This window comes from Schistocerca cancellata, chromosome 2 (genome assembly GCF_023864275.1).
Source record: "Schistocerca cancellata isolate TAMUIC-IGC-003103 chromosome 2, iqSchCanc2.1, whole genome shotgun sequence".
NCBI lineage: Eukaryota > Metazoa > Arthropoda > Insecta > Orthoptera > Acrididae > Schistocerca > Schistocerca cancellata.
Genome location: NC_064627.1, coordinates 100,261,761 through 100,275,091, shown reverse-complemented (window position 1 = coordinate 100,275,091; position 13,331 = coordinate 100,261,761). Strand labels below are relative to the sequence as shown.

The 13,331-nt window shown below is 36.8% G+C and overlaps 2 protein-coding genes across 2 annotated transcripts in view; both read right to left on the bottom strand.

Moving 5' to 3' along the window:
• Positions 1 to 4,254: 4,254 nt before the first annotated feature.
• LOC126151220 (uncharacterized) lies at positions 4,255 to 7,436 on the bottom strand. Its single transcript, XM_049915928.1, has 6 exons — positions 7,386 to 7,436; positions 6,239 to 6,262; positions 6,109 to 6,189; positions 5,086 to 5,454; positions 4,785 to 5,034; positions 4,255 to 4,730 (listed from the first exon to the last, which is right to left on the bottom strand). The coding sequence occupies exons 1-6, from the start codon at positions 7,434 to 7,436 to the stop codon at positions 4,255 to 4,257; spliced, it is 1,251 nt and encodes a 416-aa protein (XP_049771885.1).
• Positions 7,437 to 9,271: 1,835 nt separating this feature from the next.
• The window catches only part of LOC126161362 (farnesol dehydrogenase-like), a 129,246-nt gene continuing 125,186 nt past the window's right edge, over positions 9,272 to 13,331 (bottom strand). Inside the window, exons 5-6 of the mRNA XM_049917131.1 lie at positions 11,289 to 11,438; positions 9,272 to 9,510 (exon numbers count right to left, since the gene is read on the bottom strand). Coding sequence (XP_049773088.1) covers positions 9,457 to 9,510; positions 11,289 to 11,438 — 204 coding nt within the window. The 3' untranslated portion in view covers positions 9,272 to 9,456. The remainder of the gene's footprint in view (positions 9,511 to 11,288; positions 11,439 to 13,331) is intronic.

The following is a 13,331-nucleotide window of genomic DNA, read 5'->3' as shown; positions in this document are numbered from 1 at the left end:
TGCAGTATTTGGTTTGGTTTCCCCAGAACATTATCTATGTGATCTCTCCAATTTAAGTTATTCATAATTGTAATCTCTAAGTATTTAGTTGAATTTACAGTCTTTAGACTTATCATATAACCAAAACTTAGCAGATTCCTTTTAGTACTCATGTGGGTGAGTTCACACTTTTAGTTATTTAGAGTAAATTACCTCTTTTTGCACCATACAGATATCTTGTCTAAATAATTTTGCAGTTGGTTTTGATCATGTGATGGCTTTACTAGATGATGAACCATAGCATTATCTGCTAACAATGTAAGAGGGCTGCTCATATCGTCTCCTAAATTGTTTATGTAGATCAGGAACAGCAGAGCACCTACAACACTCCCTTGGGGAATGTCATATATTACTTCTTTTTCACTTGATGACTTTCCATCAATTATTGTGAACTGTGACCTTCCTGACAGGATATCACAAATCTAGCCACACAACAGGGATGATACTCCATAGGCATGCAATTTGATTAGAAGCTGCTTGTGAAGAGCAGTGTCAGAAATCTTCAGGAAATCTAAAAATATGGAATCAATTTAATATCCTCTGTCAACAGTGCTCATTACTTCATGAGTATAAGGTGATCTTTGTGTTTCACAGGAACAATATTTTCTAACTCTATGATGGCTGTTTGTCAGTAAATCATTATCTTCAAGGTAATTCATGATGTTTGAACACAGTATATGTTTCAAAGTACTACTGCACATGGACACTAGTGATATGGATCTGTAATTCAACAGATTAATTGTATTTCATTATATATAACCACATATATTATAACATATTCTCCATAATAAAAACAGAGAGAGTGTCCATGGACCTCCAGATAACCACCAGATAACACCAGCCTCAAAGTATTGATTCCTACTGGATATACGGTATGTATTCATAAAAAGTTAAAATAAAGTAAGTGACTATATGATGTAATGATGCCAACTGCCTGCAAATACAGTCACATAAATGGGACAAACTGTCTCAAAACGACATTTTTTTTTTGGAATAACTGTTTCCAAAGAAACAGTCTATGCATCCCCACACTGTCATTTGCATATAAATTGCACAAAATGTTATACTTTATCATTATCAATCAACAGGTGCAACTGAGTAATTCAACTGCACTATCTGTTCCACCTAACACAAACACACACTCACACAATATGCAAGGTTTCTTCAAAAAATTCCGGAACTTCGTCCGCAAACTTTTTCTGTGCTTAACTTTTACTTATGGTGCATGGTTGTGTTCAAAATACTCTCCACAATAGATACACTGCTCCCAATGCCGTTTCCACTTCCGGAAGCAGCCGTGGTACATCTCTTGCTGGATCACATGAGGTGCCGTCTGTGAATGTTCTTTTATCTCGTGTATCATTGCAAATCTTCATCCTTTCAATGGGGTTTTCAACTTTGGAAATAAAAAAGTGCATTGGGGCCAGGTCTGGAGAGAACAGAGGATGCAGCAACACAGTGATTTCGTTTCTTGTGCAATAGCCACTCACCAACAGGGATGAATGTGAGACGTGAATTGTCTCACCACATTTGATGCTGTTTCCTTCTCACATTTTCTCATAGGTGCTGCAACACATCCCAATAGTACCATCAATTAACAGTGCATCCCTTAGGCATGAGTTCATGATGAACAAATCTTTCAATGTCAAAGAAAACTATCAGCATGGATTGCTGACACATTCTGAAAACTGAACCTTGGTCTCAGCATCATAACCGCAGACCCACATCTCATCATCAATTATGATTCTCTTAGTGAAAATCTCATTTTCATTTGCATGATCCAAAAGCTCTTCACAGAATGCATGGCGAAGTTGAAGGTCTTTCTGGTCTTGACTCATGAACTGCAGGACAAACTTGGCGGCAACTAGATGTGTTCCAAGAAGCTGTGTCAGGATTCATCACATGATCCAACTGAAATTTTACATTCTTCTGCAGTCTCTTGGATAGTCAGCCTTCAATTTGCACACACAATTTCACTAATGTTCCTGACATCAGCATCGTCGGTAGATATCAAAGGGTGTCCTGAATGAGGGTCATCTTTAACTTCCGTCCAGCCATTTTTAAACAATGCGAACCACTCATAACACTGAGTGCAGCTCAAGCACTCATAACCGTAGGCTTCCTGCATCACTTGGTGTGTCTCTGTAAAGGTTTTCTTGAGTTTCACGCAAAATTTAGTGCAAACGCGTTGATGCTCTATCTCTGCCATCTAGAAACTTGCAAACTGTGTGACACAGTAACTAACAGACATACAACAATGAAACTATACACAGGTGTGTGCAAGGGTGGCAACCACATTTCATTCCAACACATCATTGGCTAGAAACTATGAATGTTCTGAAATTTTTGAATAGACCTCGTAAATTAAAATTATTGATTATACACTAATACACAGTATAAAACAAAAATTTGACCATGCACCCCATCAAGTATGCTAGATGACAAATGCACCAATGTATTTCCTTAAAATGTATCACGTCATACATATTATTAAAGAGCTAAAATAGTAATATGTGCACATACCATACAGGATAATAACAGCTTCAGAATGATACAAGCACAATATATGCCAATGTCCAACCTATTCTTGTTAAACAAATTAAAATAAAAAAATAACTAAGCATCCTCTTGTGGCACACATTTGTACATAGCAAAACAGCTACCCATTTATTATTATCTGTCTCTGATGTTGTTAGGATGGAACCACTAGGCATATTGTTGTTGTGGTCTTCAGTCCTGAGACTGGTTTGATGCAGCTCTCCATGCTACTCTATCCTGTGCAAGCTTCTTCATCTCCCAGTACTTACTGCAACCTACATCCTTCTGAATCTGCTTAATAATTCATCTCTTGGTCTCCCTCTATGGTTTTTACCCTGCACGCTGCCCTCCAATGCTAAATTTGTGACCCCTTGATGCCTCAGAACATGTCCTGCCAACTGGTCCCTTCTTCTAGTCGAGTTGTGCCACAAACTCCTCTTCTCCCCAATTCTATTCAACACCTCCTCATTAGTTACGTGATCTACCCATCTAATCTTCAACATTCTATTCTTATATTCTCTTCTTGTCCAAACTATCTATCGTCCATGTTTCACTTCCATACATGGCTACACTCCATACAAATACTTTCAGAAACGACTTCCTGACACTTAAATCTATACTCGATGTAAACAAATTTCTCTTCTTCAGAAACCCTTTCCTTGGCATTGCCAGTCGACATTTTATATCCTCTCTACTTCGACGATCATCAGTTATTTTGCTTCCCAAATAGCAAACCTCCTTTACTACTTTAAGTGTCTCATTTCCTAATCTAATTCCCTCAGCATTACCCTACTTAATTAGACTACATTCCATTATTCTCGTTTTGCTTTTGGTGATGTTCATCTTATATCCTCCTTTCAAGACACTATCCATTCCGTTCAACTACTTTTCCAAGTCATTTGCTGTCTCTGACAGAATTACAATATCATCGGCAAACCTCAAAGTTTTTATTTCTTCTCCATGGATTTTAATACCTACTCCGAATTTTTCTTTTGTTTCCTTTACTGCTTGCTCAATATACAGATTGAATAACATCAGGGAGAGGCTACAACCCTGTCTCACTCGTTTCCCAACCGCTGCTTCCCTTTCATGTCCCTCGACTTTTATAACTGCCATCTGGTTTCTGTACAAATTGTAAATAGCCTTTCGCTCCCTGTATTTTACCCCTGCCACCTTTAGAATTTGAAAGAGAGTATTCCAGTCAACTTTGTCAAAAGCTTTCTCTAAGTCTACAAATGTTAAAAACGTAGGTTTGCCTTTCCTTAATCTTTCTTCTACGATAAGTCGTAGGGTCAGTACTGCCTCACGTGTTCCAATATTTCTACCGAATCCAAACTGATCTTCCCCAAGGTTGGCTTCTACTAGTTTTTCCATTCATCCTTAAAGAATTCACATTAGTATTTTGCAGCTGTGGCTTATTAAACTGATTGTTTGGTCATTTTCACATCTGTCAACACCTGATTTCTTTGGGATTGGAATTATTGTATTCTTCTTGAAGTCTGAGGCTATTTCGCCTGTCTCATACATCTTGCTCACCAGATGGTAGAGTTTTGTCAAGACTGGTTCTCCCAAGGCCGTCAGTAGTTCTAAAGGAATGTTGTCTACTCCCAGGGCCTTGTTTCGACTCAGGTCTTTCAATGCTCTGTCAAACTCATCACACAGTATTGTATCTCCCATTTAGTCTTCATCTACATTCTCTTCCATTTCCAGAATATTATCCTCAAGTATGTCGGCCTTGTATAGACCCTCTATATACTCCTTCCACCGTTCTGCTTTCCCTTCTTTGCTTAGAACTGGGTTTCCATCTGAGCTCTTGATATTCGTACAAGTGGTTCTCTTTTCTCCAAAGGTCTCTTCAATTTTCCTGTAGGCAGTATCTATCTTATCCGTAGTGAGATATGCCTCTACATCCTTACATTTGTCCTCTAGCCATCCCTGCTTAGCCATTTCGCACTTCCTGTCGATCTCATTTTTTAGACGTTTGTATTCCTTTTTGCCTGCTTCATTTACGGCATTTTTATATTTTCTCCTTTCATCAATTAAATTCAATACTTCTTCTGTTACCCAAGGATTTCTACTAGCCCTTGTCTTTTTACCTACTTGATCCTCTGCTGCCTTCACTACTTCATCCCTCAGACCTACCCATTCTTCTACTGTATTTTTTCACCCCATTTCTGTCAATTGTTCCCTTATGCTCTCCCTGAAACTCTGTACAACCTCAGGTTTTATCAGTTTGTCCAGGTCCCATCTCCTTAAATTCCCATCTTTTTGCAGTTTCTTCAGTTTTAATCTACAGCTCATAACCAATAGATTGTGGTCAGAGTCCACATCTGCCCCTGGAAATGTCTTACAGTTTAATACCTGGTTCCTAAATCTCTGTCTTACCATTATATAATCTATCTGATACCTTCTAGTATTTCCAGGATTCTTCCATGTGTACAACCTTCTTCTATGATTCTTGAACCAAGTGTTAGCTATGATTAAGTTATGCTCTGTGCAAAATTATACCAGACGGCTTTCTCTTTCATTTCTTTCCCTCAATCCATATTCACCTACTATGTTTCCTTCTCTCCCTTTTCGTACTCTCGAATTCCAGTCACCCATCACTATTAAATTTTCATCTCCCTTCACTACCTGAATAATTTCTTTTATCTCATCATACATTTCACCAATTTGTTCATCATTTGCAGAGCTAGTTGGCATATAAACTTGTACTACTGTAGTAGGTGTGGGCTTCGTTTCTATCTTGACCACAATAATGCGTTCACTATGGTGTTTGTAGTAGCTTACCCGCACTCCTATTTTTTTATTCATTATTAAACCTACTGCTGCATTATCCCTATTTGATTTTGTATTTATAACCCTGTATTCACCTGACTAGGCATAGACAGTTAATAATAATAATAATAATAATAATAACAATAACAATAATAATGGAACATTACACAAGAAGGGTGATTTGACTGACAATTATAGTGGGATCTCATTGATACCTGTCACATAAGATAGTATCTAAGACATTATTAAACAGAGCCGAACCTCAATTGAATCCAAAACTTGGAGATTATCAGGGTGGTTTTAGAAAAGGCCGTTTCTGTACTGAACCGATCCTTAACTTGAACTCAGTATTAAGTCAAATTAAACTAGTGAATTAAACAGTATGTAGTTACTTTCATTGACTTCAAGAAAGCATACGATTCAGTTGACAGACACACTCTTATGCGAATTTTGCAGGAAATGGGCCTGGACCAGAAAACCCACAGCCTTATCCAAAAGACCCTGAGTAACACTAGATCATTAGTAAAGGAGTTGGACAGGGAGATGGACTTTCACCTCTTCTCTTCAACTGTGCACTGGACAAGGCGATCAGAAAGTGGCAAAAATAAATGGAAGTACAAAATATGCCAAGTGGTATTTACCTGGGACACAAATGGAAGGGACTAGTAGTAGACTGTTAAGCTTTTGCAGATGATCGGACACTTATAGCAAGCTCAGAGGAAGTAGCAGTAAAGCAGCTCAATACGCTCAAACTCCAGGCTGCCAAGGTAGGACTGCAACTGTCACTATAAAAGACAAAATAACCTCACCAACGTCAGTGATACTCCCAGTGAACTACAGTTGGAACAAGGTCAAATTGAGGAAGTTGACAGATTCAACATACTGAAAGTTCTTGAGAAACAATATACTGAACAATATATAATTATTAAGAATTGCATTCCTTGTGATAAGAAGGAACAGCACTAACAACTCGAATTAATAAGTTACAATTAGCATATCGATTAACCAAGAACATCTATAACAAGAAATGCCTATCTCACAATTCCAAACTAAAACACTACCAAACAGTTATCTGCCCTGAAACCCTATATGCCTCAGAATGCTTGAATCTGAACAGGAAAGGCATGACAGATAAACTAGAGATTCAGGAGAGGAAGATCCTGAGAAAAATTCTGGGACCAGTCAAAACAGGTGGTAAGTACAGAAGACAATCAAACCAGGAGCTATAGAATCATACTGAGAAAATCACAGATATTGCCAGGAAGAGACTTCTTGCTTTCTAAGGACATATCACAAGGACGGACCAAACAAGACTAACCAACCAACTTCTCAACTACTGGAACAGCAGGAAGATCATGACACCATGGAAGATAGAAGTCAAGAAAGATATCAAGCAACTGAACGTAGCTGAAAGTGATATTAGAAACCAAACACTTCTCAGAAGGTTACTAAAAGAAAAGAGGTTTCAGGACAGATCACCCTTTAAAAAGACTGGTGCCTTGTAGAAAAAGGAGAGAAAAGAGAAATGTAGCCAGAGAATGTGGGACTACTGAGAAAACATTAAGTCCCTCTTCAGGATGAAAAGTTGAATATCATGGTCATTAGCTGGCTCATTCAAAAGAAGAAGAAGACGAAGAAGAATGGAACATTCTATAAGTTACATTTGGCATTGCAACTGGACAATGCATAACCAAACTGTTTTTTATAAGTATTATTTTGAAATAATGTGTGGTACTCTATATGTAATTTCTATACACTTGATGTGTGGAAAAGACCAAAGATGGTCTTTTGCAGGCCCAAATCTGTTGTCTTCAATAAAAATAGTTCTTAAATATAATGTACAATGCAATTCTTAATATTTATACATTGCTTAGTATATTGTTTCTCAAGAGCTTTCAGTATGATTTTGTTGAAACTAAGTCAAAATTTTTCTCAAAACCTATGAATTCCTGGTGACTTGGAAATTCATGTTTTCATGGCTCCATTTCATATTTTTGTTCATAGCTTGCAAATGGTCCTTTGTGCTTTACCTGTTTATAAAGCTCATTTGCCTGAGTAACATGCTGTTTTTGCTGTAACATTTTCAAGAATTGATGCAAGACATGGTTGTTAAGTATTCGTAGAAAGCTGTTTTTAACACATTGCTTGAAAGTCTTATTCTACGTTGATGATCCTCAAGGTATCTCTCTGGTGAATAAAGATTTTTTTGTGTTTCTTTGTCTGTTGGACAGATACCATGAAGATGTAGTTGAAGATAATGTTCAAGAATCTCTTAAACATTTTGGAGGAGAAGCTGATGGGTCTACAGTTCTTTCAGTTTTGTCAGTCACCTTTCTTGTGAAATAGAACAACTACAGGATTGTTCCAATTTTGGAGTACTGTCTTCTTTCACAGACAACCTGTAAACAATATTGCAAATTCCTTTTATATTACTTTCCCTCTAGCTTTGAACACTTTATCATGCAAACATTCAAAGAAATATTCTAATACTTGTACAATTGTCACTCTCTTGTTAGTTCTTGTACCATGTGCCATCTTAGTTGATGAAATGTGATATCTATCAAAATTAAAAATTTACATACAAGATGTGTATCACTATCCAAAATTAAATTTGTCAATGGAAATAATCAGTTTTTGAAAATATAATGTAACTCAATAGATAACAGATGGGAAGAGAAGGAAAGTCTAAGTCAGTCTTATCTTCTCATCCCATCCAGTAAGTTTCCCCTGACCTGAGGTTCTGGGCAGCTTTTTCAAACTCTACCCCTTCTCCTAGACCTCAGCAGTCATTTTCCTTTGCCATCTTCCTTCCCCTGCATTTGACTAGCTGGCTGCATTATGACTAGCTGGTAATTTGTGTCATCTTCAGCTGGAACACTTAACAATCATACCAATTTTCTCCTTGCTCACTGAGCTTCACAGATGATTTTTAAAGAAATTTCAACTTCAAGAAGTTTCCCTCCAGATTTGCAGCTGATAGAGACATTGTTAAAAGGCTGTTAAGTTTTATTGTCAAATTAGAAAGTATTACCAAATTTTCAGGAACAGACTTTCACTCTGCAGGAAAGAAACACTGGTAGAATTTTAGCTCATACAATATGTCATGAACTGTGAGTGGATAGCTGAGTTGGTAAGCGCATTGACTATGAAAGGCAAGGTTCTAGGTTTCATTCTGAGTCCACTGCACAAATTTAATTTCCCAGAACATTTCATTTTAAAAATTGTTTTGGGGCTATGAGGCAGCACACATTCAAAAGCTGTATTTTTTTGTTATACAGCCATTTGAACACAGCTGTGATGACTGATGGGACTACCCAAGAAACAGTTCAGGGCAAAGTCCTGGAATAATACACATCTTGTATCTACATTTTTAATTCCCCAGTTACTCAATTCATTATAGTATCAAATATGCCAATGTATCCCACAATCTAAAGAAAATTATTATTGCTACAGACACCAAGCTCTGTGCATGATTTCAACATGCCTAGAAATGAGCTTAATTTCATTCTCATTTACAAAGAGCTATGTTACAGTCAAAAATTAAAAAGATTATTCATTAAATTCTTCATTTGTGTAGGCATAGTGTCTGTACTTGCTATACAATTATTGAATTCACAAAATTTACAGCTCTGGACAACACTGTGAGACTCATCAAAAACATTAGTGCCAAATGAGAAAATACCTCAAAAATGTGCAAGCAGATGACATTTCCTGTTATAAGGAAAAGTCTGACATAAAGTACCAGCACTTATGATGTTTTGTATCAATAAAACAAAACATGTTTATTATTCATTATATCATGCATTGTGAATTCACTATATCAGAGGTGATCTAGTCTCCTTGATGTAATAGTGATAAAAAGAAAATTATTTGAGACGGGTCCAGCTATGGACAAATATGAGCAGCTCTATACAACTTTGAATAAGTGACTATAATTAGATTTAATACATTTCACATATAAAATCTATGATACTTCAGCACCATGAAAACAGCATCTTTTAATTCTAAATGTTCTATTACAAATTCAAAATTCAGTAACTCTGTGCCTCTTATTGGTTCTTAATTTATTTTTTAGCATATATTTTACAGCTTTTGAATACTTTATACATCACTTATTCTTCTTTGTCCCACAGGCTGAATTACAAGCTGCGGCACCTACACAATAAAAAAACCCATATTTTAAATACAATACAGGAGTAAACTATCACTCTATTATTGCAACAGAAAAATGTGACAGTACTTCTACAAAATTTCTTCTCTGAAATTAAAAATGTAAAGTTGGTGACTGAATATCACAACTTCTTAAATCTCACTTAAAATATGTATAACAAACATGGCAAAACAATAAAATGAAAATATAAGGTTTTATTAATAGCAAAGCTTAACCCTTTCACTACTGCAGATGTACTTGCTACTTGCCGAGCTGAGACGGCATCATCAACACTTAACTCATCTACCCAGGCTAAGCAGCCTGCGTTCGGGCTTCTACTTGGGTCGTATTACCTGAGCAGCCTGTCACATGCTGTGCTGATCATTTCTGGAGTATTTTCTGTAATGTGATTTTTCGCTGGTAAGATGAACATTATTGTATGTGTAAGAACTCTTTTCTAACTTTGAAGCTTCTCTGCAAATTTATGGTTGTTACAAATCCTACGAGATTCCTTCAGTAGTCCCTGATCTCATTTTGGTAACCCATTCTCAAAGTTAAATCATTTTCAGATTATTTTGATTTGGAATTACATCTCTTATGGAACGTAAGACTGTAGTGTTACTCCTGCTGAAGCAGATGTCTTAAAACTGTTGCTTTCAGAATAGACAGAGGAGCTATCAATTACACTAACATCAAATAACTCATTCACACTATTGTTCTTTGTGAGTATTTTCACTATCTCTATCTCAGTGCAATAATGACACCCTTTTATTTGCTTTGTGGAACAGAGTAAGAGAAAAAACTGTCTTACCAATCCTGATGAACAATAGACGTAAAGCAAAGTCATATCCAGGAAAACACAACTTAGCAGCCAGTAATGTGAAAAGCTGTTGATATATGAGCTGGAAACTCTGATGTATGCTTATACTTGTCAACAGCACTCAGGTACCTGAGTGGCAGTGCAACTACATTAGTCATTAGTGCTCAGGGTTCAGCAAGGACACCAAATTTAATATTGTCAACAGTGGTGAAGGGAAACCCAAAGCCCATGCTTAAACTCATCAACAGCACCTGGGGCATAGTGGAGCATGACAAGGTAACTCATCAACAGCAATCAAAAGGTTATTATAATACAAAACATACAAAAGAGATATATCGAAAAAATTCAAAGAAGGGCAGCACATTTTGTATTATCATTAAATATGAGAGAGAGAGTGTCACTGAAATGATACAGGATTTGGGCTGGACATCATTAAAAGAAAGGCATTTTTTGTTGCGATGGAATCTTCTCACAAAATTACAATCTCCAACTTTCTCCTCCGAATTCGAAAATATTTCATTGACACCATACTGCATAGGGAGAAATGATCACCATGATAAAACAAAGAAAAGCAGAGCTCATACGGAAAGATATGGGTGTTCGTTCTTTTTGCACATTATATGAGATTGGAATAACAGAGAATTGTGAAGGTGGTTTGATGAACCCTCTGCCAGGCACTTAAATGTGTTTTGCAGAGTATTGATGTAGATATCAGGTTTATGTAACTTATGATTCTTTTTTGTCATTCTGCGTTTTTTTTTTTTTTATATATATATATATATATATATCAAATGCTACACCAATCCAGTATCCTCACTTTCATAAGTTCTTTAGATTGTAGCTAAGTAATAACTTTGCCCCTCCCCCTTTTTGTCTTCTTTCTGTGGAATATATTGAACAAACTGTAAAATTTTATATCATTCATGGACCTCAGCAAAACTATACCTGCAATGAAAAACTTACGTTCACAATTGGAGGCTGTGAAAGGACATACACCACAGCATTAGCGATATGTTCTGGCTCCAGATAGGGAAGCTGGGAAAAAACTTTGTCCTTATCAATTTCCTTGCTGTTATCCATGATTTCAGTCTTCACTAGGCCTGGACATATTGCCTGCAACAACAATGGAATCATTAATTTCTCTTGAGCTCTACCATATTAGAAAATTCATATACAGATACTAAGAATATTCTGATGATGAATTATGGTAGATTTATGATGGTGGTTGCAAATCTGGAATGGAAGATATGTATTTGATCAATGACAGATCACTCTGCATTGATCACAGAAGACAATGAAAAATAAAAAAGGTATGTGGAGAGCAATCTCTGCACCTCTCAGACCAGTGACCACCCCTGCATTGTGGTTTGGGGACAAAAAGAAAAAGAATGCTCTTCGATTTGTTCAAATGGCCTGCTCAAGCTGCAACCTGATCACTTCAAACATCTTCATCGACAAAAGTCACCAAACAATTCTATATTTTCAGAAGATATTTTATGTATACATGGAGTGCAAATGGGCCTCAATATAGCATTAACGAGATGCCAAAACAGGTTGTCTAAATAAAATAACTTCTGTAAATATATAGGTTTGGCAAATTTCCTTTGGTAAACATCTCACCAACCACTGTCCCGTACCCATAATGGACAGCAGAGATCAAACGTCTTCAGGTCTTCCCCATGTCTGATTAGGTATAAAAAACTTTCAATCCCAGTAAATTAGAACTTAGTGGAATTAATTCCCCAAAGAGTAACTGCTATTCTCCTTACCTTTTTTGTGAAGAATTTAAGAAATTTGGTTGAAACCAGCAGATATTTTAATTAGTATAAACAGGTACTTTCTCTATAAATGAAAATGTAAAAGAAAAAAAAAATCTTGTGAGAAATGAAGGAAATATGAGGTCATGGCATGCAGGAAAAAATAGGGAGTAATGAGACTGTGGAGTGGGGTGTGGGGAGGGGGAGGAAGAAGGGGAGGAGAAGGGAAGGGGGGGGGGTGAGGGAAGATTGTGGAACAGAAAAACCAGTGGGCAGTACAGAAGGAGTGACAAGGGGTGGGGAATAGACAAGAATGACAGGTCGGAGCAGTGGAGTGTAAAAACATACGGAGGACAGAATAGAGTATAGAGTGTGATATACAGTAATAAGCAATACTACATACATAATACCACCTGACGGAACACACCAGTGGAAACAATCAGAATATCAAGTGAATGGGTGTCTTCACTAACATGCTCCGTCATGTGGTATCATGCATATCATATTGGTTATTACTATATGCTACACTCTATTGCTATTCTGTTCTCTCTGTACTTTTACACTCCACCCCTCCAACTCTCCCCCCCCCCCCTTGCCATCCCTCCCCTACTGTCCACTGGTTCTTCTCCTCCATCCCCCCCATGCCGAATCACTTTGGGCTCAAACCATTTTACTTTATTGTAAAAAATTTGTGCTGGTTATAAAGAAAAACTTGTGATTATGAACAGGTTTGGTTTTATAGACCTTTGGATTGGAATTGACATATCCGGTGAACTTGCTTCACTATAAAATAAATAGTGAAATTTGTAATTTTCCCAGTTGGATACATTTGATTTAGTTTATTACTAGCTGCATAGATTGCAAGATTACCTCGGAAAGACAAAAAAAATTGTTTACCTTGTGTACTGGTTGTGTATTTGTTGCATTATACAGGTTGTAGTAATATATATACTTATTGTAAATTTCACTGATACTCTTCAAATCCTTTAAACTTCAGTTCTCCTTGACACTCAATGAACCCCATGTTACCTCCCCCCACACAGCTCCACAGTCTCATACCTCTCTATTTTTACTTTTACCTGCACAGCCATGACCCACTATTGCCTTCACCTCTCACAAAAATGATTTGTTAAACCAGTCCTTTTCAGTGAATGACACTGTCTTCATTACTCTACACCAGATGTGTTGATCACATAGACATAATTTTTATTGTTATTAAAATATGTGACTTTTCATGTAGCACCTTCAC

Excerpts from the sequence above, each read along its gene's own strand:
- LOC126151220 (XM_049915928.1), bottom strand. The coding sequence starts at position 7,436 with ATGTTACAGCAAAAACAGCATGTTACTCAGGCAAATGAGCTTTATAAA. Across the intron at positions 5,455-6,108 it reads TCCTACCTTGGCAGCCTGGA|TCAGGTGAATACAGGGTTAT; the intron begins GTTTGAGCGTAT and ends GTCTATGCCTAG. Across the intron at positions 4,731-4,784 it reads AAAACCTGAGGTTGTACAGA|TAGAAGAATGGGTAGGTCTG; the intron begins GTTTCAGGGAGA and ends GAAAAAATACAG.